The following is a 25,489-nucleotide window of genomic DNA, read 5'->3' as shown; positions in this document are numbered from 1 at the left end:
GTTATTTTAACTTGCTTTCATGATGCATGCAAGCATTATTCTGGGTTACAGGTATGTGACGAACGGTTCTATCTTGATTTACCTGCTTTAGATAGTAAAATGTTTCTCTTAGATTTTTCATTCCTTTTTGATAATAATTCTTGGTTATGAGATGCTTTTACTAAGCCACATCCAGAAAATATTCTTAGCACAATTAGGAATCTTCCAGTCTCTCAGTATGGCTTATTTCTTGCAAGGATACTTTCTGTGATCCTTGGGTTTGAAAGTAAATACAAGTCCAGTGTGAATTTGGACAATTGCATGTCATAACAGATTGTCATCTACCCTTTGCCACCTTCTTCCTGTGCTGGTAGGGTCAAGCGATTATGTTATTCATGTAGAGTACTCTTTTTCAAACCTTTTTCAGAAGAGTTAGCCTTTCAAAGATTTGGAAAGGTTCTAGAAGAGTACAGTTTAAATCTTAGACTCATATTCAAGATACTGATTTTTCACCTTCTGACAAAGGTAAAACATCTAAATGACTTATTGGGTTTCCTTCCTAGTGGAAGAGAGTAACCCTCCAAGTAAGTGTAAGTCTTTGTTCTCATCTGCCCTTATTAGGGGGTAGAATGGTTCAATGCCAAAGGAAGTGACGTTTGGTTTTATAGGACAGGTGGTTTAGAGGGATCTTAAAGAGGCCATATAATAGTATTTCTCAAGAACTCCTCCTCATCTGGTTCCAGGAACCTCAAAACTCCAACTAGCACTGAAAAATCTCTAATAAAAGACATGTTAGTAATGACATTACTAGAGAAGGGTACCTCTGGTATCCTTATCAAAGGTTTTTGCTCAGAATTATTTCTTTGATCCAAAAACATGGTGGAACAAGGAGACCACTATTATTCCCTTTCTGTTTGAACAGGCAGTAGAAGGTACAACGATTTAAGTTGTCAGCTTCATTCATAGCTTTCTAGCTCCATGTAACTTTAATAGCTGAATTAGATCTAAAGGATATGTATTGTTTCATTCCCATTTCCATAATTCTGCATTACTACAGGTGTTTGATGGTCAAAAGAGGAAGTCATCACCATCTGTTTCTGGTTCTTTCAGTTAGGTACCACCCTAAGGACTTTATGGGTTGTTTAGACCTAACCATTAATAGTCCACACACAAAATGGGCTCCTGTTCACAAGTATAAAGCCTTATATTATGGGTCCTGATTTGACGAGGCATTGAATTCCAAAATTCACTGTTACAAAATAAAAACTCCACTACACACACTCCTCGCTTGAGAGAGCGCCTCCCCACCCCCACCCTCACTGCTGCTAACTATATATTCTAAATGTAAAGTCACTCTTCCTCAGCATTAGGGAAATACTCAGCAGTTGAACAATCTCAGACTTGGTATATATTCCCCTCACATCACTACTAATGCTTTTTCATTCCTAGGGTCACAGTCACAGTCCCCACAATAACATACCCATCAAAATAAGCAATCATTTACTTGTACCTAGTTGATTTTGATTTTCTCATTCATTTTAATTTACTTTAGCAGTTATTTTAAGCCTGTTAATAGTTAGATTGTTCTCATAATCTCTAGTTTGGCTCGTAATTTGTGAGAATTTTTTTTTCTAGGGAAATAGAAAACTTTTAAGGAATTGTTTTGTATTCTTTTCAAGAACATTCTATCTCAGCAAGAATATCTTTGTAAGGATTACATTGTTTTAGTGAATGGATGTCAGCATCTTCATTTTTTCCAGTTCCATGTTGCAAATGTGGAAATTTCAGCATTATCTGCAGAGTTGTTGGGATTAGATTTTAGACCCATTAGATCTTTGTCAGGTTCCTCTTTTCGCAAAGGAGCTGACCTTATTAGATAAGGTGAGTTCTACCTTAGAAAACTTTGTATCTTTTCAGGATTGCTTTCTTGATTTTTAAATGTATTATGAGGCTTTCTTTTCATTAGTAAAATTATGCTTTGCAGTTTTTGAAAGGACAACAGTTGCTTCCCTAACTTGTATTAAAGACATAAGTCCTTTTCTATTGCAATGACATAGTTTGCAGTCAGTGGTTATAAAATATCACTTGATGGCCTTTTTCTCTGAATATACTGCCTTACTGGAGGAAATGTTTTGCCATATTTATCATCTTCCCAAAATAGCTGTTTGGGATTCTTTGGGTTTAAATTTCTGCCAGAGATATCCTTGAAGAGTATAGTATAGCAGCGCACATTAGATCTTATGAAATCCTGTCATAATGGTAGATCAAAGAATATCTTCAAACCAGTCCTGTTGCCGTGCTGCTTTTCCCCCATCTTTTATAATATGGAGTTGATAGGTCTGTACGTTTGATTGTCAAGTTTAACACATACTCTTCTTCTTCTTCTTTTGGCTTTTCCCGATTAGGGGTCGCCACAGCGGATCATCTGTCTGCTCATGATTGGCAGTTGAGTTTTACGGTGTCGAGCTGCCAGGCCGGCGCCCAACCTTCCACAGAAGGCGCACATACTCACACTTAGGGCCAATTTAGAGTGTCCAATCCACCTACAGCATGTCTTTGGGATGTGGGAGGAAACTGGAGCACCCGGAGGAAACGCACGCGACCACAGGGAGGACATGCAGACTCCACACAGAAGGTACCCCAGCTGAGGATCGAATGGAGAACCTCTTGCTGTGAGGCAGCAACGCTAACCGCTGCAGCACTGTGGCCACCCCAAGTTTAACACCTACTAATCTCCAATAAGTTTAATTACTGTAACCCCTTTATGATAGTTTCTGCTTCCTGTATGTCTATATCAGGATTATTTCTGAAGGAAGTTAATAGCTGACTTCTGTTTGTGATTCTGAGGGGAAGCTTATTCCATGATTTTGAAAGACATTATGCAATGTGTGCACCATATTTTTTTTCCAATTTCTATTTGGTATTACCCCCCCCCCCCCCTGTGCTGTGTTTAAGGTACAGACAATCCAGATAAAATCTGATCCGAGATTGTACAGAACAGGCAGAGGTATAAAGTGGCAGAGTGATCTACTAGTGAACTAGACATGTTTCTTTGAATTAGAGTGACCACAGAATGTGCTTTTCTGACTTGGGTAGATGCACATTTATCCTAAGTGTTTAAAATGAACACAAACACAGTTGGACTGCACATTCCGGAACATCTAGAAAATCACTTTGTAAAACACACGTAAGGTTGTCTGGAGACATTTCAAAAATAAAATGACCTTTTTGTGTACATAGCACCTGAGCTATTAACTTCCTTCAGAAATAATCCTGATATAGACATACAGGAAGCAGAAACTATCATAAAGGGGTTACAGTAATTAAACTTATTGAAGATTAGTAGGTGTTAAACTTGGAGCGGCCACAGTGGTGCAGCGGTTAGCGTTGCTGCCTCACAGCAAGAGGTTATCCATTCGATCCTCAGCTGGGTACCTTCTGTGTACCAACTGATGTGTACATAGTACCTGAGCTTTTCCAGGCTGAGATACCGATATATGCAATAAAGTTTAAATTGTCTGCCATTGTTCCTAGACCTTTAAAGGAGACCCATACCCACAGACTGCAAAAACATGTTTATTTCATCATATCTTAATGTTTCCTACATTTTAACACTACTTTTGGATTCTATATACTTTTTAATATTTTTAAATGTAATTCCAGAGTCTGCCCACATGGGGTCTGGCATCTTGATTTTTTAGTGTACCTGTAGGTATTTCACAATGAAGTGTTTGGCTTTAAAATATTATATCATAGCCCCTAAGTTCCTGTCAGTACTTTGACTTTACATGTGTTTTCAGTTATACCCTGCTTTCTTTTAGTCATTCAGGTTTAATTACCATTTCTTGCTTTTCTATGACTTACTTAGGGATAATCATACACTGTTACTTTTTCTTTCTAAAGTGGCCAATTTTCATTCCTTTGTTATGCCTGAGTTGTAGTCCTTAAACTCATCTCCACTCCCACTAAACACTGTCCCTAAGTATCTGTCCAAGTGGCAAATTTGACCTGTTTGCTGCAGTAATCAATTGCTCACAGCAGGACAAAGTTCATTATCTTTTTTTTATGATTCTCCATTTATTTTGTAAACATAAAGTTTATTCCCTTATTGTTAGTTCTAATGATACTTCATTTACTGACATTAAAGATGAAGTTGTTGCTGCTGTACCAGCTGTGTGTCTTTTGCAGGCCATCTTGGAGAACATCTTTTACTTAAGTTACTCAGTTTACAGTCATCAACATGTTTGGCTCTCTATTGCAAATTTCTTATTTTATTTTATCTGAGAAGAATAATCCAAAAAGAAATGGCCCCAGTGGGCATCCACTGAAAGTTTGAGGGCAGTAATTGTAATTTGTGATCCTCAGAAAAGTGAAAATGCAAGAGTAAATAAGGAGGAATACATGTTAATTTCAAGAATGTAGTATCTTATTAGTGTTTCCCCTTGTGTGTGCACATGTTATTAAACACTGATGTGCAGAAACATTTATGGCTGTTAGTTATGGGCGTTTATGTGCCGATTGCTTTTTTAATTGCTGTGAGTTTAGTATATTGCTATAGGTGCTTTTGAAACATGTGATGCCATTTGTATATTTTAAATGCAATGCTTTTAGTTAATTTTTATTGTCTGAGGAAGTTTGACCAGAGTGTTGAACGAAATTGTGGATTGAATTAAAGCAGTAACATACAGTTTGTGGCAGAGCCGTCACTTTCTTGACAGTGTTATTTTCAAGGTCTAGTTTGTTTTTGTTTGCAACTTTGTTTCTTACTTAGAGCCTACAACTAGTTTTTTAAGGTTTTCTTTACAGTACTCCTGTACTGACATTGATTTCCTAGATATTATAATTGAATGTGACCTGAGTAAAAACACTAAGGTGTTCCGAAAACCATGTTGGAAGAATGGCATATTAGCCAAAGACAGTTTGCACCTGGAATATGTTTTTAAAAACATTATAAAAGGGCAGGCACTCAGGATGTCTAGGCTTTGTACAGATGACTCAACATTACATGATGAGATGGGTGAGCTTACTTCTAGACTTGTTTCTAGAGGTTATACTTCTAAAAAGTTGATGAAGGGATTCAGGATACTCTGTGCTCTAGAGAGCATGGAGCCGCACCCTGTTTCTCTATTCAAGAGAAAGGTAATAGACTGAGCTGTGCTGACAGTAGGAACAAAGGTAATCATATGAACAAGGGTGGGGCAAATATGTACATTAAATGTAGTAGTGATGTTAAACAGATTTGCAGTATAATACAGAGTAATTGAAGAATTTTATCAGTTGATGATACCTTCAATTTTGTTTTTAAAAGGAATAAGAATTTGAAACAGATATTGTGTGACAAAGAAGCAGAAAAGATAGAGTACCCTAAAAAAATAGGCACATATCCATGCCTGCATTCTAAAGCACGTAAATATATTCATCAAAAAACATGATTTTAGCCATTCCATTACTAATAGGGTATATGCACCCAAGCTTCTAGCAACATGCAATACACAGAATGTTATATATTTAGCCCAGTGCATGTGTTGTGCATCATTCTATGTAGACAAAACCAACTGCAGACTTAAAGATAGGATACTTGGACACTTGTTAGCCATATGTCTGCATAACGCACACAATGCTTTGTTTCAACATGCTAACAAATACCAAGGGCACTATTTTAAATTCATGGTGCTGCAGCTGGTCAAAGTTAACCCAAGGGGGGAGATCTAGTGGGTTACACTGAATATTGTAAAATACAATAGATTATTAACCTAGGGCTGATAGAAGGTATTGTACCTTTAAAGCCTGTCCTCAAGATGCATAGACCCTATTTTTAATTGTCTTAATTGTTTAACTGATTAAGAATGGTGATTGGTTGTATGTGTTTTAAATACTGCTTCTGTAGTAGGTTACTATTGTCTGAAGAAGGGTTTATACCTGAAAGTGCTAACTTCTGTATTAAAAGGTTTTTATGTTTAGCCTGGTGATTTGTTAAGTTCTTTTTTGCTCTGTTTGTATTTTGCTATCACAGACCTTTTGTTGCCTGAATATTTGGTGTGTTGTTTGTACTCAGAGTTGGTATATGTAAGTAGCATCGGGTGTGCAGAGGGGCGTCCCCATTTCCCCTGCACGGAACATATTTATTTAGCTTTGTTTTCAATTTATGTGAAGTTCGATCTTTTGGAATTAGTTTTTTGTGCTTCAGGGATATGAATGTTCAATGTAATGCTATAGACATGCATATGCGCTCACACACACACATACACATGCATGTATGGGTCTAGTGAATTTCATTGATAGACCTAAATGTTAACCACAAAACGTTGACATTGTACTATGCATGTGCCAAGCAATAACCTTGGCTAATGAACAAATCAAAAATAATATAAAATAAAAGATTGTTTTTGTTCCACTACCACCACCCCTTGCTAATTATGTACTCTTCAAGGATATCACTAGCAGAAATTTGAAAGTGTATTTTTCCTAACCCCAAGAATTGTGCAGTCTTGCACACCTTTCAACCATTTGTGTAGTCGACCTAATTATGTCTTCTAAACAGATGTTGGCCATATATGAATTCAACTTTAATTTCCCCTATATGTAGTAGTTGGGTATTATTTCATTATTTATTGTTTATGTTGCATTTACAGTTTTCCCTTTCAATTTTTTTTTATTTCTTCTTGATTTAGGGAAAAATATTTTATTATTGCATCCAGCCTTTGAGTTCAGTTAGATCTATAAGCTTTGATAAGAAAAGTAAGTAGTTTCTATAATTTGTTGAATCAAGGTGTATAACTAGGGTACTTTTTTGAAGGCTAAGCAGCACCCACTTTGTGTCTCTTTCATGTCTTATTGTGATTCCATCAAAGGTAATTTGTATTGTTGAAATTAGCTGTATATTTTCATCTTTTCAGTATGTGTTCATACGTTAACAATATTGTGGAAAGCTTGGAGAGTATTCTGAGCAGATGTATGTGAGTCAGCAAAGGTAGCATTATATTTCTGTGTATTTGTTACATCATAGTTTTGATTAGTAATGTATAACAGGGATGGTTTATTTATGACTGTCTGATTTTACTTTTTTATGTGAAAATGATGACATAGTGATGTTTGTACATCGCAGAGAGTTTAACCCCTGGTGAGGAGCAGTCCGATCTTAGCTGTGTTAGTCCAGTAGCTAAAATATAGCCATCCCTATTTGGATTTTGTATGTTTTTTTCCAAACCATTTTGATTAGGATAGTAATATAATATTTGAGCCTATGTATTTGATGTTGACTGGTTGAGTAGTTTAGATTTTTCTGATAACGTATATTTTGTTTCAGAAAAATTTAGAGAGTTGTATTTTTCCTTGGTTCTCTTCAAAATAGTTCTTACTTAGTTAAATAATTTCCCTTCACTATGGACAAAGTAAACAAGATAACATGACCATTTCCTGATGTATATGTATGGCAGTGTAATGCTGGGTAGGCCTTACTGAATAATACTGTTCTGACTTCTTGTTGATAGTAGCGTAAAGTTAGATATTTTTCGAGTGATTTAATACAGTATATTCTTTTAAAGATGTTTTGCTGCCTGTTACTCAGCTTTGCTTGCTTTATTTCCCTTTTTAGAGTCATCAGGTCTATCATTTCAGCTTGCTTCACTAGATGAAAGTGGCCTGCTTAACCTTTGGGTAAGTATGACTAAGAAGCAACAGTTTTAACAGACAAGACTCTCCTAAACATAAAGTTGTTGTCTACAATGTTATCTCGTATTGCTAATGCCAATATGTTAGTAAATGAAAAAAAAGTAAAAAGTATAACTATTAGTTTGCTGAAATTCTCTGATCTGATGATGTCATTTCCATTCATTCCTCAACTGTTGGGTTTGGATCTGATCCTCAGATCCGACTCAGATGCTACTTCCAGACAGTAGACACTGAAACTCTTGAGCTTCTCTCTTTATCCGTAATGTCGTAGTCACTTTACATACGTCAGACCTTGTTTGGCACCATAGCGTTCTGACATGGCCGCTCTGTTCTTGAGTGAGCTTTAAACAGTTTTCTTTTTGAGTGAGCTGCTTTTCTATATAATTGTAATCATTTTTATATCTTTTGCTGTTTTTCCTTCCTCTAATCCTAGTTATTTCTAAGGTTTCACCCTTTTTCCATTTTACTCTTAGATTATTATTCAATGCCATCTCTGGATTCCTGTCCCTGTATAGCACTTTTTAGTACTTATCCAAAAAAATCCAGGGACCAAGGAATGAGTCAAACAAAATAAAAATAATTAACTGTTTATTCGTTCAAAAAAATAAGAAGTTCAAGATCAAGCACTTTCGTCTCCGACTATTAAGAGACTTTTTCAAGATCTCGAAAAAGTCTGTGAGTAGTCAGAGACGAAAGTGCTTGATCTTGAACTTTTTATTTTTTTGAACAAATAAACAGTTAATTATTTTTATTTCATCTGACTTGGTCCTTGGATTTTTTTGGACTGGTTTTTGGTCTGTCTACTACTTTTTAGTACTTCTTCTTTTACTAACAATTGATTATAATTTCTTTTTCTTTTCCTATCTATTGAAAAAAAGCTGAAAAAAAAAAGGATTTTCTAACTTGTTCTTCATTACTCCTTGTTTCTGCTTCATTATGTCTGACAGACCTTCAGGGTCAAAAAAAATGCATGTCCTTCAACCCCAAATACCCAGTTCAGACGTGCATTCAAAGTGCATGTATTGTTTAGGGCATTCTCACCTGGACTCCGACTGTGATGTTTGTAAAGGGCCTGTACCTTAATCAACCAAAAGAATAAGTTAATTTTTAGGGGCTTGTTGCCCTCTAGACCTGCATCTACAGCCTCCAGAACTCAACCCCCCCAAAAGATATGACAAAAAGGGAGATTCTCATATAAAAGAATCTTGTAAGACATCTCCAGATCAGACAATGTCTGTTACTTTGTTTCTGTTATCAAAGCCTCATCTTAAACAAGTCAAAAAGTTAGATACAATGACTTCAGATCCAAAACCTGATCCGATAAATCACCATGGATCCAGTCACCTCAATTATTGCTGAATCTGATCACCTCTCAGCTCCCATCACCCTTTTTGGCACAATCTCCTTGGCACCACTCAAGGCCCTCATCCATTTGATCTTTCTAGAGCCTAACTGAACCAGATGTGGACAGTATGATAAGGAAGTTTCTCAGGATGCAGATGCAAACGGGAGTTCCTCTGGCTCTGACCCCATCGGGTCCGGAGACCCTTGTTAGTACTGCACATCTGCTATTAGCTCCTTCTCTGATCTGACCTTCAGTTTCGGAGCCATCAGCTCTGAAAGTCCTAGAATCATTTGCTTTGAATTTGAAGATGTTGGCATCTTCGACTCTGATGGTGTCAGTGAGTTGTCCGGTGCCGAGTACTTTGGAGCCGGATGACTCACAGAGCCATAGCACTGGCGCTGGCTTTGGGGTGTTGAATTTGACTCCAATGTTGTTGGAGCCTTCTCTAACCCTTGGAGCTTTGGCACTGGACAGCTAGGCTCTGACTCCCTCTTTGAGTAGTTTACCTTCGGGGCAAAGGGAACCAGCAGTCCATAAGCCTGACTTATTTGAGCCATTGGTGTCTTTCTCTCAGGCATTCTGCCTTCAGGATAGTAGAGAAAGCCTTTGCTGTTCCAAGAGTTCAGACTTCTCTTCTTCTGCTGTGATGCCCCAACCATATTTGATTCTTTGTCAGGAGCTTCAGTCATCTGTCCCACTGGGATAGCCAGCCTGAACCAGTCTCAAAACTACCCATCAGGGTACAATAATCTCTTCCTATACCTCCCTGGAACATCCCATGGAAGAGGTTCCCCGGAAGAGGAAGTACAAAAGGAGGCACTTAGACTCTTCACAAAAATCTGTCACTGAGGATACGGACACTGATGAAGGGAAAGACTTCCCCAGATCACCACCTGAGACTGTCTCATTTGGAGACTTCTTAGAACTCCTAAAACAAAGGGGTGGTTGGTACCCTGATAACCCTTCTCAAGAGGAGTCAGTGTTTATGGAGTTCTTTGGTGGTGTCCTGCCTACCTTCTGGGTGACTCCGTCCGCCGATTAGCTCATTGATTTAGTCTCTTGACATGCATGGAAAGCGCCTGACAGATTGAGCCTATCCCTAAGAGACCAGATAGAATCCTGGCAACTAGGGATAGAACACATTGGAGTGGTGGCCTGGTGGCCCTTCTACCCCTGGGTTACTTTGTCGCAGATGAGCTCATTGATTGTCCGGCACCGAGTACTTTGGAGCCAGATGATTCCCAGAGCTATAGCATTGGTGCTGGCTCTGGGGTGTTGGATTTGACTCCAAAGTGGGAAGAGAAGTCTGAGCCATATGAGGATCTTTCAATGGACACTCATATCTCAGTGGTCTAGTCTTCAACAACCTTTATCCAGTCTTCCAGGCATAGAAGGATCTTGACATGATTGAGCATATCCTCAAGAGACCAGATAGGATCCTGGCACCACCTAAAGATAGAACACATCGGAGTAAAGGAGTACTCCATGCCATGGTATTAGTGGTGGCCACTAAGAAGGAACTGGCACAACAAAGTTCCTCTGTACACCCCACTAACAGGGAGTCTAGGCCACTGGACAGGTTTGGAAAGTGTGTCTATGCTTCATCAACTATTGCCCTTAGGTCATTGATTTGTTTGGCACATTTTATGAAACGTCAGAGAGATTTGATTAAAGAACTTTGCATATTTCCCTCTGGGACCACATCCTCTGAGGTAGGGAGCACTATTTCCTTACAGTTGGCTACCCTTCAGTCTGTTTCTGACTTGTCCATGAGGCTTAACTCCCACATAGCTGAAGGTACCTCTTAGGCGGCGGGTTCAGGCATTTCCATCAGAAGACATCCCTGGATGCTCTTATGTGACTTTGTGGAACCCTTCAAATCTTCTTTTGTCAATTCTCCTTTCAACAGGACCTCCTTATTTGACTCCAAAGTAAAAGACATACTCTCTAGGTGTGAGCAGGAAGGGAAAACCCTGTCTGCTATGATCCTACATTTTTCGACCTCTCAACTAACCAAGACTAGGAACCAATGAGGGGGACAGAAAATGTAGTTCAGAAAATCCCAGAGTCCCTTCCAAGATTCACATGGAGATAGATCCCCTAGGGGTAGAGGGAGGATTTCAAATGGATGATGCCATCCCCATGGCAGAAGTGGTCTACATATTCAGGGATCTAAGGATACCTTTTCTGACAGATCCTGTCAGCACTCCTGAAAGGAGGCCTAACTGTCCGTCTCTGAAGGCACCCGGGGGATCATTTATCCCTGCATCAGAGAGCCTGGCTAGAAATTACAAAAACATCATTGGTGCGAAGGATAATATCTAGAGGTTACATAATACCATTTTCCCATCCACCCCCACTAGTATCAAACACAATCCCTGATGTTCTACCCAGTCAGAGGGAAGCATCAAAACTAGAAATAAACAAGCTGCTAGACAAGTCATCCACGAGGTGCCCCCAGACCAGAAAGAGTCCAGAACTTATTCAAGATTCTTTTTAGTGCCAAAAAAGACAGGGGGCTGGAGACCAATCTTGGATCTCAGCAAACTAAATCGATTGGTTCAGCATACAAAGTCATGGACAGTCATGGTTCAGTCCATTCTAGTGTTTCTGCACAAGGACAACTGGATGTATTCGATAGATCTTCAGGATTTATACTACCATATCAAAATGAACAGACAATACAGAAGACATCTACACTTCAGGCTTGGAGCCACTCATTACCAATTCAGAACACTGCCATTTGGTCTCACCACAGCCTCAGGGTGTTTACCAAGTGCGCACGCTAGTAGTTGCAGCTCACTTGAGACTGCAGGTTTCTGAGTGCTTCCATATCTGGACGACAGGCTCCTGATAGCTCTGACCAGGCATCAACTAATTCAAGCATGGGATGATATACTGCACTTGTGCTCTTGTCTGGCGGTTTCTGTTATTTACAACAAATCTCAGCTCAATCCGGCTCTTTTGAATTCATTGGTGCTCTGTTCAGTACAGTTACCCAAATAGTTTCTCTCTCCCTCTGCCTCAAATTCAAACAAGTCAGTCCCAGGTCAGAAAGCTCATTCAGACCTCTTCTCTTTCAGCTCATCTGATGCTCCAAGCAGTGGGATCCATTTCAGCGGCAATCACTCTTGCACTGCTGGCAATGTACCATATGAGGATCCTTCAAAGGACACTGGCATCTCAATGGTCTAGTCTTCAACAACCTTTATCCAGTCATGTCAAAATAATACAAGCTTGCAAGAACTACCTTCTATGGTGGGTCCAGTCCAGTGAAATACAAGAAGGCCATCCCTTTGTTCTGTCTCAACCCAAGACCATAATGACTATGGACACCTCTCAGATCAGTTGGGGGGTATTCTTAAGAAGGATGGTCCAGGGCACATGGTCCCACAAAGAGGCCAGCATGCATATCAGCATCCTGGAGATGAGAGCTGTCCTCCTAGCATTGCGTGCCCTGTGAGACTCTTTCCCATTGCAATTCACTTGGACAGTATGTCAGTGGTCTGGTATATCAACAAACAAGTGGGAACCAGATCTTACCCCTTTGTTGAGAAACTATGAGAGTATGGCAATGGGAGATTTCGTCCAATCGGTTTCTGATAGCAACACACATTTTGAGGAAGTCCAATGTGATTGCAGACAGGTTATTCTAGTACCTCACTAGTGGTCTCTCAACATGAAGGTGGCAGAGAGGATTTTCTATTGATGGGGCTCCCCTCAACAGGTGCAGCAGGTTTTTTTCCCTGATCCCACAGTGAGGAAGTCCCCGAAAGATGCTCTATGTCATGCTTGGCCCTCTGGTCTCTTGTACACTTATCCCCCCAGTTCCCCTTATTCCCAGATTTCTCCAGAAAGCATCTCAATTGAAGAGCACAGTTATCCTCTTTGCATCTTATTGGCCTCAACACATCAGGTTTTCCTTCCTTTGGCTTCATCTTCTACATCTGCTCTGGATTCTGGATCCCTGATCCAATTCCAGACCTACTGCCTCACCCAGCACACGACTCATCCAGACATTTCAGGCCTCAAGTTGACCACATGGTTTCTCCAGTTCTGTTGATTGTTAGACAGCCCAGGCTTTCCTTCTTGTCTGTCACATTCTTTTATTATCACACAAAGCTTTCCTCAGAAAATTTACAAAAGTAAATGAAAAAGATTTGTTTGTTGGACACATAAAATGACTCTAGACTCCTTTTCAGCACTGATTTCTGAGATTCTTGACTTTTTAGCTACAGTTTTCAATGAAGGGACTAACTCCTCAACTATTAGAGTACAATTAGCAGCCATTTCCAACTTTGATTTGGGAGTAAATAATTCTACCTTAGCTTTCTCCAAACTTTGCAAAGCCTTTATCAGAGGAACATATCTACTTAGACCTTTTTTAAAGGGTCCTACTCCCCCCTTGGAATTTAAATATTGTTTTACAGGCCTTAACCCAATCCTTCTTTGAACCTTCAACTAAGTGTGAATTAAAACTTTTGACCTGGAAATCTATTTTTCTAGTTGCTATTACTTCTGCCATAAGAGTGTTTGAACTTCAGGCTCTGTAGCCTAAACCTCCTTATTTGATTTTTCACAATGATAGGACATCCTTACGCACCAGCCCTTTCTTTCTAGCTAAGGTGGTGTCAGAATCCAATATTAATCAGGTTATCAACCTTCCAGTCTTTTTTCCACATTTCTCAAAGGACAATATATGTTACCTCAGTTGGATGTTCATAGATATGTTTTTCCTTCACAGAACCAAAGAACTGAGGAAATCCAAACAATTTTGTTTTGTTTTGTGAATCAAAATTAGGCAAACTAGTTTCTAAAGTTACTTTAGCCAAATGGTTGACTGATTGTACTACCTTTGTTTATGAAGAAGCAAGTTTGCCTTTACCAAAATTACCACAAGCCCATTCCACAAGGTCTATGGCAACTTCTTCATCCTTTTTGTCTAGAACTTTTTGGATGATATTTGTGCAGCTGCAACAAGGGCTAATCCTCATACTTTTATTGCTCATTACATATTAAATCGGGTCTGTAGGGGAGGGGCAGCCTTTGGCTCAGCCATGCTCAGCAATATCCTTCCTTATAGTTCTCCCAGGATTTAGGTAGCTGGGGACTGTGTCCTGACAGTTGAAGAATGAATGAAAATAACAAAATTGGATAAAAAGGTGATGTACTCTGCATAACATTCCATCTGTGTCTTGTGCATTTTCATTCTTCCTTAACTCCCTTCCTACCAACTCTCTCCTTTGCTCTAATCTTGGAAAGATCAGAGGACATTGGAGGAAACATTCCTCCTTTATTTGAGCTCCAGATTCTGCTATTTCCTGATTCTCCACTATTCTGTAGGTCTGTGGGCAGCAAACTAGATCTGAGGTTTGTAAGGTGACTAGGTCATTATGTGTAAAGGGAGGAGCTCAAGAGTTTCAGTGTCTGTGATCTGGAAGAAGTGGTTGAGTCAAACTGGAGGATTGGATCCGAACCCAACAGCTGAGGAAGAATGAAAATGGATGACACAGATAGAATGTTATGGTAAGTGCATGACTTCATCATTTTCTTCTTCTAAAATTCTTTTAACAATTTTGATTGGTTGTCATTCTGGGCCAGTTATTTTCAACAAGAATTAAAGTTGTGTTTTACACTTGACTGTTTGAGATTTCATGATTCTGGTTAAAGTTGCTTTACTATCCATAAGCATGCAATTATTGCTGATGATTTCAGCATCATTTAGAGCTTGCAAGTTCGCTGAGAAAGTAGTGGAAAGTGCACCTGACATATATAATATATTGAAGAAATACGTATAGTGTTATTTTAACTCCCTTTGTAATGATTGTAATGCCACTATGTAATACCAGTGATGAAATATCAGTATATTCTTTGTAATATGTGAATAGACAAAACAATATTTTAATAAAGTTAAGTATTAAATAAACAACATCATTCAGATGAGTTAAACTCCATCATTCAGATGAGTTGGATAAGGACAGTTGGTAGATATTTTATAGAACAGAAATATGCACATTAACCTAGAAACTATCATCATCATCATTTTATTATCTTCCCTCAGCTCTGTCTCAAAATGGAAATGTTTAGTTTTAACATGTCATCTAAATATTTGCAGCACTAATAGCAGATCAGTTTAAAAACTATACATAAAATACTATATACACATAAATTGCCTTCCTTACCAATTCTACAAAATAAATATGTTCCAACAAGAATTCTTCATTCAGAAACTCATGAAGTCAAGCAGGTGTCCAAAAGCAAACAGGTATGGTGACTCATAGATTTATGTAGCTAGACTATGGAACTCAGTACCACCTGAGTTTAAAATTGACCCCAGTCTGAAAACATTCTCCAGCAACCTAAAAAAAAAAAATCTAAGAAATTTATGGTCCATCCTTGCTCTTGAATAGCCTCACTTCCTCTCACTTTTACACACATCACAGAACAGTTCCCATCTACTAACATAGTAACAAGCACTCTCATCTTACATCTGTACTCATCTCAACTCACACTTCGATCTGTGTTGACCTACCTTTCATTTCTTAACATAACATGGCTTTATTAAACAGAAACATGCAGATCATATCAAATGATTCCAAATGCAATAATGTAACAATATCCTCGAAATTTAAGCATTGCTTTTCAAATATTGCTTTGAGCACGTAATAAACAACAATGTGAAGACACCTTGCCATGTTTTTTGCCTCCATGTATAACACAGTTTCATTTTTGACACTACAACTTCCATGGTATCTGCTGCTTTACTCCAACTGAGTGTAATATATTTAACAGCCATTGGAGATAGCACATTTCTGATGTCAGATATTGCCATTGGAATTCTGAACTACATGAAGTGTATAATTCATAGGATGATGTGCTCACACAAAGACTAAAACAATGTTTTCTTAACCTCATCATTCCATATACCTTCTTCCTGTTTTTCAAGTTCCCTGTGATGTGCCAAATTATATACAGAAAATACCCAGTTATTTAAATTCCACCCTCCCCATCGCTATATGCCTTGCTAGTCCTTTAACTCTAAATGCTTACACTAATTTTCCTAAAAGACCAACCAGTTGATTCCTAAATCATATGATTTAGTCACAAAATTAACTTCTGATCATGCCCGTCATATTCTCTGTAAATTTAAACCATGGCAACCAATGACTAATAAAATTGTTTTGCTCCTACTATCATCCTCTCAACCCTCCACTAAATCAGTTAGGGCTTTTAATGTTGGGCCTTTTGCTTGTTTCCATCTCTTAGCATTTACCTACCTTGCCAGCAGTAAAATAATACATCTTAACTCCCCTGTTGGTGAATTACTGGTAGTATCATCACCTACACCCAGAAAAATTACTTCCATGTTAATGATGTTGGCCCAACTACAATCTGTCCTAGCAGTCCCTCCAAATGTTTCTTAAGGTCATCGTATTTATCACAACTCTAAAAAAATGCACATCCAGGAGCCTCTCTCTCCTTTGTAACACTTCCAATCACCAATGCTTGCTTCTATGAACATATTGTTTAACCTTTCTGATATTCCAAAATACTTATAAAAGCATTTCCAGACAAACATCTGCACCTTCCTGGACTTAAGTGCCTTTTCTAGAATTTTACATATATCCTCCCATCTCCCTTTATCAAACCTCATATTAAACATATTGGTCCATTCACTTATTTTAAAACCACTGACCTCTCCTCTGTCAGCAATAACTTGTATATTTTGGAAATAACACCCTGTCAACAGATCCTTCAATCCACTGCCCATTTAACCAAACCAGGCTTACTTTCCCATTTTAATCTTGCCATCTTATTTTGCTCTACGTTTCACCTTATTGCATGGTACTGCAGGAACTTCCCATTTTAAAGATGAAATTGCTCTGAGGTCTCGTCCCATGTCATTATCTTATGGCCAACTATTATTGGTTCCCAATACTTTATCCTTCTCCCTACATGGCACCATCTGAGGTCTGCCTCTATGGGCCCCTCTTTGCTTCCCATTTTTCCTCCGATCAGTAGCTCATTCTTTCTGCATTCCATCAATGTGTGTATTTCAAAAAGCAAACTAATTTTTACAGACTATGTCTGGCATTGAAAGATGCATAGGGTAAGGTGTCTTCCCCCAAATAATTTCTAACAAGTCTTCTTTCCCTAACCATGAAAATTGTTCTACAATATCCTTCCACTTTGTTTTATAAATAACAGTAAGACACCTGCCCTAAAAGGAAATCTAAACCGTTTGTGAGTATAATCAGTCCCCTTTTTGTTTCGCTAACATCATTTCTCCAGAGTAACCCACTGCTTAACACTTCCCCAAACAAAATTCCTCATCCATGCCTGCAGCGTATCCTCAACGTTCTATGTGCTTATGTACTACCTGTACGTTTAGCTCTATCTCAACAACTTCTGTCTCCCCAAATTGTCTATGATTTTTCTGACAACTTAAGCATAAGATTGCCGTCTTGAATATTCATATGAGTGTCTTAACATCACCTTTAAGTATTTTGTTGGATCATTCTCACAAAGTTCTGGATACGTCTACTCTAGTCTTATCCTGGTTAATCCTATAGGTTGAGAAGTACCCAAAATTTCTGAGCAGATCAAATAAATCTTCCAGATTCTAGTCTGTTTTTCTTAAAGTCAATATAACATAATCTGCTTACAGTGCCATCTTCAACTCCATGTTGACCGATAAACACTCCCTCAGTTTACATGCCCTTATTGCTATTGCCAGTGGTTGCAAGTATAAGGCAAAAAGGATTGGAGAGAGCAGGTATCCCTGGCTTATCAATCATATAAGCCTAAACTCTGTTGTTAATTTTTCCATAAGCTTTGCCTTTGCTTCTGCCCCATGGTGTAGGTCCTTAAGCAGTGTGACAAATTCTAATGGCAGACCTGTGTGCTCCAGGACTAAGAAGAGATGCAACAAGTCAGCTCTGTCAAATGCTTTCTCAGCATCTAGAGATATAACTGCTACCTCTTTTTCCTGAGTTTCTGCATCCTGGATGGTCATGAGGATCCTTAGGATACTGTTGTAGGTCCTTCTTCCTTCCACAATACTACATTGGTCCCCATATACTAAGCTAGTTACTGTTGATCCAAAAAACTGGTGCAGTACTAAAAATGACGGCACAGCTCGAACTAAGGAGTTACTTTATTGTAAAAACACTCTTAAAAGTAAAACTGGTTAAGCGCTTTCATCTGTTGTGATACAGACTTCATCAGAACCATAATGACAAAATAATCCATAGTTTATATACTTAATTAGGCGCCAAACTGTTACACTCAATCACATTTAAAAACACACTTCATATGTACAAAACTCTATATAAATGTGACCTACTGTAAAATATTAATATGAATATAAATTTAATACTGAAAATGTAACTAAAAACATACAATTCCTAATACTATCTAATGTAAAACTAATCTAAAATAAGAAATGGTTTGATACTAATATGTTCATTGATACCAGGGGAACTAGTGGCATCCGTTAACATCTGCCATTTACTTTCTTTCGAAGCTAATAGGGCTTTCCAGTTCCCCCCTTGTACCAACCTATCCACTTGATCAATAATTGAGAACTTAAAATTATGAAAATCTCCTTTATCACTAATATGTTTATATAAAGCATTATTCTTATCTTGAACCTGAATCTTATATAAATGTTCGTATATGCGCTTCTTTAAATGTCTCTCAGTTTTTCCAATATAAAATGCAGGGCAGGCACAGCAAGTCGCAAGATGAACTACTTGTTTGGTGTTACAATTGCCTGCCCTGCATCTAACAATTGTTCTATTAATATCTTCTAATTTAATGTATGCCACTTCATTGATAGCTCTACATTGTTTACAAGAGCCACATTTTCTAGTTCCTGTATATCTCTTTTTTGAATTGTTAGTTGCCTGTTCAAGTAACCTTTTAATATTGGGTGCTGTTTTATATACAAAATTCGGATGACTACCCAATAATGCCCCAATATTTTCTGAAACTGTAATCAACTCCCAATGTCGTTTGACTATCTCCTTAACATATTGTACAAATGGGGTATACATCAAGACACATACTCTATTATTATTTTTTTTTTCTTGTACCAAGGCTTTGTTATTTATATTATTACTATTATTGGCTATGTTAAATGGTCTACCCAATAGGGGTTGATATTTTGTACCCCAATGTTTATAAACATATTTAACCACATCCTTCAACAAAGCCTGGGGATATCCTCTGTTTTCAAACATATTATATATGAGTTGTAACTCATTTTGCATAATTTCCCTAGTAGATGACATGCGGGCAGCCCTAATGCACTGTCCCTTAAAAACATTTTTAAACACATATGATGGATGATTACTACTGAATTCAATATAATCATTGGAAAACGTAGTTTTTCTGTGAATTTTAGATGCAAAACCTCCATTACTATGACTAATAAAGGTGTCCAAATAAGCAATACCTTCGTCACTAGTGGTATATGTAAACTTGAGAAATTCAGTTGTTCCATTAATATAATCAACAAATGACCCAATAGTCTCTTTTGTACCCTTCCATAGAATGAATAAATCATCCAAATATCGGGTATATAAAACTATGTCTGAATAATATGTACTTTTAAACAGAAATTCAGTCTCCCATTCTAACATGACAAGGTTTGCAAAAATGGGGGCACAAGAGGCCCCCATAGCTACACCTTTGTTCTGTCTAAAAAATTCACCTTGAAAGTGTATATAATTATGATCAAGTACTAACCCCATCATATCTGTAACTAAACAAATTTTGTCCCAACTCATATTTGAAAACTTTCTCAAGCTATTACTAAAAAATTCTAATCCAATTTCTTTAGGTATACACGAAAACAAATCTATAACATCAATCCTTCGTAATGTGAGTTAAATTTTCATAAACATGTTTGGTCCATCTATCTATAGCAACACCCATATTGTACATTTTAGACTTTGATCCCGATATAATAGGTCTAAAGGGAGGATTAATAATGCTCTTGTGTACCTTAGGGATACCTATAATGTAGGCCAAAGTTGGATGTTCAACTTTCAAAAATGAATACATTTCATGAGTAATTCTGTTATCTATCAAATATTCCTCTAAGGCTAAATCTATCCTTTTGTAACCTATGTTTATCTCATTAATAGAGACTACTTCATAATTACCAGATGAATATAATATGTTATGTATTGCAGTGTTGTAATCAAATGTGTTATACATAACAATACCCCCTTCCTTATCTGGTTTCATTATGCGTATTTCATTATTGCGCATAAGTTGGTCCAAGCAGATCCTTTCATTAATAGTTAAATTGTCCCTAAAGACATTTTTATACATATTTCCTGCTTTTATATTTTTATTTAACCAATAAATATCCTTACAAACCATCTTCTCATAATTAGCTATCTGTGCATTCACATTAGGAATATAAGTGCTTTTCTTTACTAACTCTTTTTGTACTACAAACTTCTCTTCCTTCCTGTTGTTCAAATTGTAAGGCTATATTAAGCCTTCTACAATATAATTTAATTTCTTTAATACAATCAACCAAATTAAGTCCAGTGTTAGGAATGTATTTCATTCCTTTACTAAATAGTGTGAAAAATTCACGAGAAATCTCCAACTCAGTATAATTAAATATGTTGAATCCATTATATGAAAATAAAATATTTTTGCCAATTCCTAACAATGACTCATTCTCGTTGCCACCATTTGTTTCATGTTTACTGTGTGTAGTAACTATTCCTTCAACTTCCAAATTATCTATTGGCAAACTACTTATATTCAATGTATTTATCTCCGTGAACCTCTCTTTAGGGACTTCCAAAATCAAGGGATCAATTTGCTGTTCATAATTTTTTAATGTTGCCTCCTGTTCCACTGAGTATACTGCTTTTTCGGAGCTGGATAGAATCTGCCTCCCTGAAAATTCATATCCTTACTCATTTGTCCCGTCCTATTTCTAAAACTCTGATGTCTATCAAACTCAAAAGCTGATCTATCCTGTGGCCAGATATAGGCTCTGTTTAGGTGATACAATTCTAAATCACGCTTTATTTTTCTACTTTTCCTATCATAAATGTTTTTTGCTTTGTTTTCTGCTGTTTGAAATTGCTTATAATATAAGTCTTTCCACTGGTCAAATAATACATCATTGACAATGTCCTGGTTCAATTTATCCACCTCCCTAATTAATCCAGACAATTTTTCATCATTCAATTTCATCAACATTTTCATGTATTCAAAGCCAAAGCCATCAAACATTTTGTTAAATTCATTAATAATGCCTATATTGTATTCAACCCCCAACGGTAGTTTGTAAAATCTCAGTCCCTTTGGAACTATGTTAGTTCAATACACTTTGCTAAATAGGCATTATCTATTTTAACATTCTTAATAAGTAATAGTTTCTTTCCCAAGGCAAAACTCATATCCTTTATAGAGTCATTCAATGAACTGGGACATCTCCCATTTTTAACAACTTGAAAATGCTCATCAACATTTAAAAACTCATAGTCATCACTCAAAAATTGATCAAAAGCGTCATTATTCTGTGTTTTACCATTAAAGTCATTGACAATGTCTTTTTTGCCCAAATATTTATTACAATGTTGGTTAATGAATGGGCTTGAAGCTATTTTATTAACAGTACCTTTAGTATGTGCGTTTTGCACCTTCATAATGGCTGAATAAGTCCTCACTGGTTGCTGACATTTGGGTCGCACTCCCGTGTGCATCGCTTCATCCCTGGAGTGAAATAAACTAAAATCAAATGTGAACTCTTTGTCCGGTGATAAAATTGTGTTCACATTTCGATTCATAAGTTCTGTAGAATCCTGTAAAGACTGCACGCCATCATTACTACCGCACGCTTGTCCATTTGGGATGTCAATCTGCGTGCTGATATCATTTCCTGTTTGTGCGTGCAAACATTTTACAGAAGAATTATGCTCAAATCCATTTCCTTGTTTAGGTGAACTTAAAGATTGTCCAACCAAGTTGATAAGTCTAGTAACCTCTGCCTGTAAATTTGTAACTTCCAACCGAAGTTGAACGAAGTCCTCCCTGTTCAATGAAGCTTGCACCTCATCTTTGTTGCCTGCCATACCATTTGAACAACAATGTAACACAGTAATCACACAAAGTGAGACCCAAAATCAAAAAAACTGGTGCAGTACTAAAAATGACGGCACAGCTCGAACTAAGGAGTTACTTTATTGTAAAAACACTTTTAACAGTAAAACTGGTTAAGCGCTTTCATCTGTACTTTTACATAGAGTTTTGTACATATGAAGTGTGTTTTTAAATGTGATTGAGTGTAACAGTTTGGCGCCTAATTAAGTATATAAACTATGGATTATTTTGTCATTATGGTTCTGATGAAGTCTGTATCACAACAGATGAAAGCGCTTAACCAGTTTTACTGTTCAGAGTGTTTTATAATAAAGTAACTCCTTAGTTCGAGCTGTGCCGTCATTTCCAGTACTGCACCAGTTTTTTGGATTTTGGGTCTCACTTCGTGTGATTACTAGTTACTGTTGATGTTAACCTAGTTGCAATAATAATAACAATACAAACAATGACTTTATAGTCATGATATAACATTGTGATTCGGTGACATGGTACAAACTTTGTCATGTCTCTCCCCTCCTTTGGTTTCATCACAGTTATACTTTTCCACCAGGATACCAGCATTTCCCTCTTCCTTAATACCTGGTTAAAGAGTTGCACCCTCTCCATACTAATTGGTATCTTCCTATCCTCCATATCTCAGTAGGTATACCATCCTGCCCCAGGGATTTACTTGATTTTGCCTTGTCATAGCTTCAGTGACTTCTTCCTCAGTAATTTCTACCTTCAAATTTCTCTTTTGGGTATCTGTTACATTGGGCATCTGTATCAAGGACAAAAAGCCCCTTAATACCCTTCCCAGGCCCTCGTCTAACACCTCACCTTTGTAGAAGTCCTGATAATATTCTGTGAACTCTTATTTTTTATCTTTGGAGCCTATACCAACTGATTCTTACTTGCACTCCAAATTCTGTCGATGATCTTTTCTACTCTTTGCTGCCTTAATCTTCCAGCTAGACCCTAATTGTCTGGGTGTAACAGCATAGAACAGTTCGTGCACTGCAATTTGCTGTGATAAGTACTCTATTGTCTTCATGACATTGCATAATTTCCTTTCCCTTTTTTAGTCTCATTTTCTTCTCTGATGGTAAACTGCCTACTCTTCTCTGTAATCGCTTAACTTTCTGTAATTTTCTACCTCTTGCCTCTCTACTTTGTCTTTTCAACCTTATTGTTTCCTGAAGGATCTCACTTCTCAACATTTCTTCAAGTCATCCCACTTATTTGGAATGACAGCCCCTAGTTGCTATAATGCTTTACATATCCTTTCCTGTTTCCATTCAGCAAATGTAACATCACTCAGCTGATATAATGGGAATCTCCAATGCATCTTCCTTGTGTACCCCAAGTCTGCCCCTAAACTTAGTGTAACATAAGCATGATCTGAATATATCTGCGAATCCACTCCTAGTCATCTGACTAACCCCAAGTACTCTTTCAACATGAAGATCTTATCAGCTGTTGACCATCTTCCCCACTTATAACTATAAAATTTGTACCCCCTTTTGCCTACTTCTGCTCTGCACATTCAGGTATCTAGTAAACCTAGAGTCTTAAATATCTCCTTTACCATCTTTTCTAACTTCCTTTCTTTAAATTGCTTATTGTTTCCTATGATCTCATCCTTACTAAAGACCCATCTTCTTGTCGCCTGCCAGAAATAAAAATACACTCCATAAAGCCCATCACTTACGGAATCCTCTCTTACTTCCACATAGCTGACTTTTGGTGGATTATATAATGAAACTACAGTTAATTGTTCACCTCTGTAAGTCCATCTCCAGCCTGCCACACAACCTTCTATATCCTCCAACATTGCATCCATACTTGGGGGAATCTTATCATCTAACAAAACCACCCCTATCTGTGATACTATATAGCTGGAATGAGACTTTATATCTTTGCTTGCCAAGTTTTCATGCTTCTCCCTGTTTAAATATGTCTTCTGCAGTACCACCACCTTACCTCCTTCCTTCTTTCCAAGTAGTATTCAGTATTCTGTCCCTTTTCATTGGGTTGGTCAACTCATGAACATTTTAAGATACCATCAGCTTATGAAGGGCCCTCTCTTTCTTTCACTTTCCAGAGCTGTTCTGAGTTCTCTTCTCTAATGCTTTCTTTCTTCACATTTTAATACCCATTAACTGACACCCATCTTTATAAACCCATCCATCTGCTGTCTTTCATATAAAATTCTTGCCTGTCATATATGTTCTGGCAGTTTATGAATTAACTGACAGCTGTGCTGATGCCTAACATCCCTTTTGCTGTCGTACCCTTCAGACATTATACCACACATAGGCTGAGCTACCCCTCCCCTCCTCTCCCTGAATAACACATAAAACTATATATATCAAATTAACAATATGCTTGCTTTTTCCTTCCAAGACTTGGGCATACTCCTGTGTTATTGCATTGATTGTTTGTCTCCTCTTCCCTATTTAATTGGACCATTTGTAAAATACTACAAGACAAAACTGTCCTGCTGATGCACACTGCTTTCACAGTGAATGTCTTGTGCATTTGAAAAAATACCTAACAGTCAGGCATTGATAAAGCTTTCCAGCCTTTTACAGTAACTCAGTATACACTGCTGTGTATTAAAGTATCGGCACACCTAAAGACTACTTTGAATTCAGCTACAGTTTAATGTCTTTTCACCACCTGTACAGCCTTCCTTCAAATACTGTGCACAACACTTTGTTCACTCCTCCTCCTAAACAACACTTTTACCAATTATTGCCCTTGCCGTAGATGCCATCTCCCATTCTGCCTCATCTTAGAGCATACGAATGCTAGCGTGTTTTTACAATATCAAGGGATAGTCTGAGTGTCTTTCAAAACCCTATCATGATTATATCTCCAAGGACATTGCCTTCAGAACATAGTACAAATTTACTAACTGTCCGGCCCCGAACTTAATACCACTTTAAACTTTCATTCACTGGGAGAAAATCACAAGTTCTCCTACTCTTACTGTTCCACAATGGTCCATCTTTGAGGCTTTTAAATTATTATACACAACTGTGACTTTTGCAGCAACGAGATAAGTGAGATAACTACAACACTGAGCATAAAATGACATTTCAGTCATCACTGCAAAAAGTAAATAAATAAATAAATAATATTAGGTTATTGCACACCACCTGTCCAAAGAGAGAGAAAAAAACAAACCTGATAAACGAGCACAATGGTTCACTGACATGAGTGAGTACATCTTTCTGTCTAATGTGTTGCCTACTTACCCCTTTCCAATTGCCTTGCAGAAATCAACCATGCCTTGTCCCTGAGGGATCAGTATTTTTTAAATACTGAAAAAAATGCCCTTATAAGATCCACTGTTTACTTACCGAACCT

At 37.6% G+C, this 25,489-nt stretch overlaps 1 protein-coding gene across 1 annotated transcript in view; it reads left to right on the top strand.

The window, feature by feature from the left end:
- Nucleotides 1-25,489, top strand: part of DYNC2I1 (dynein 2 intermediate chain 1) — a 774,274-nt gene that overhangs the window by 487,518 nt on the left and 261,267 nt on the right. Inside the window, exon 8 of the mRNA XM_044062024.1 lies at nucleotides 7,574-7,635. Within this exon, the coding sequence (XP_043917959.1) occupies nucleotides 7,574-7,635 (62 nt within the window). The remainder of the gene's footprint in view (nucleotides 1-7,573; nucleotides 7,636-25,489) is intronic.

The sequence above is a fragment of the Protopterus annectens genome, chromosome 2.part1 (assembly GCF_019279795.1).
Source record: "Protopterus annectens isolate FY-2018-M chromosome 2.part1, PAN1.0, whole genome shotgun sequence".
NCBI classification, from domain to species: Eukaryota; Metazoa; Chordata; order Ceratodontiformes; family Protopteridae; genus Protopterus; species Protopterus annectens.
Note: the sequence above shows the minus strand (reverse complement) of the source record. Positions and strands in the feature narration are given on the sequence as shown.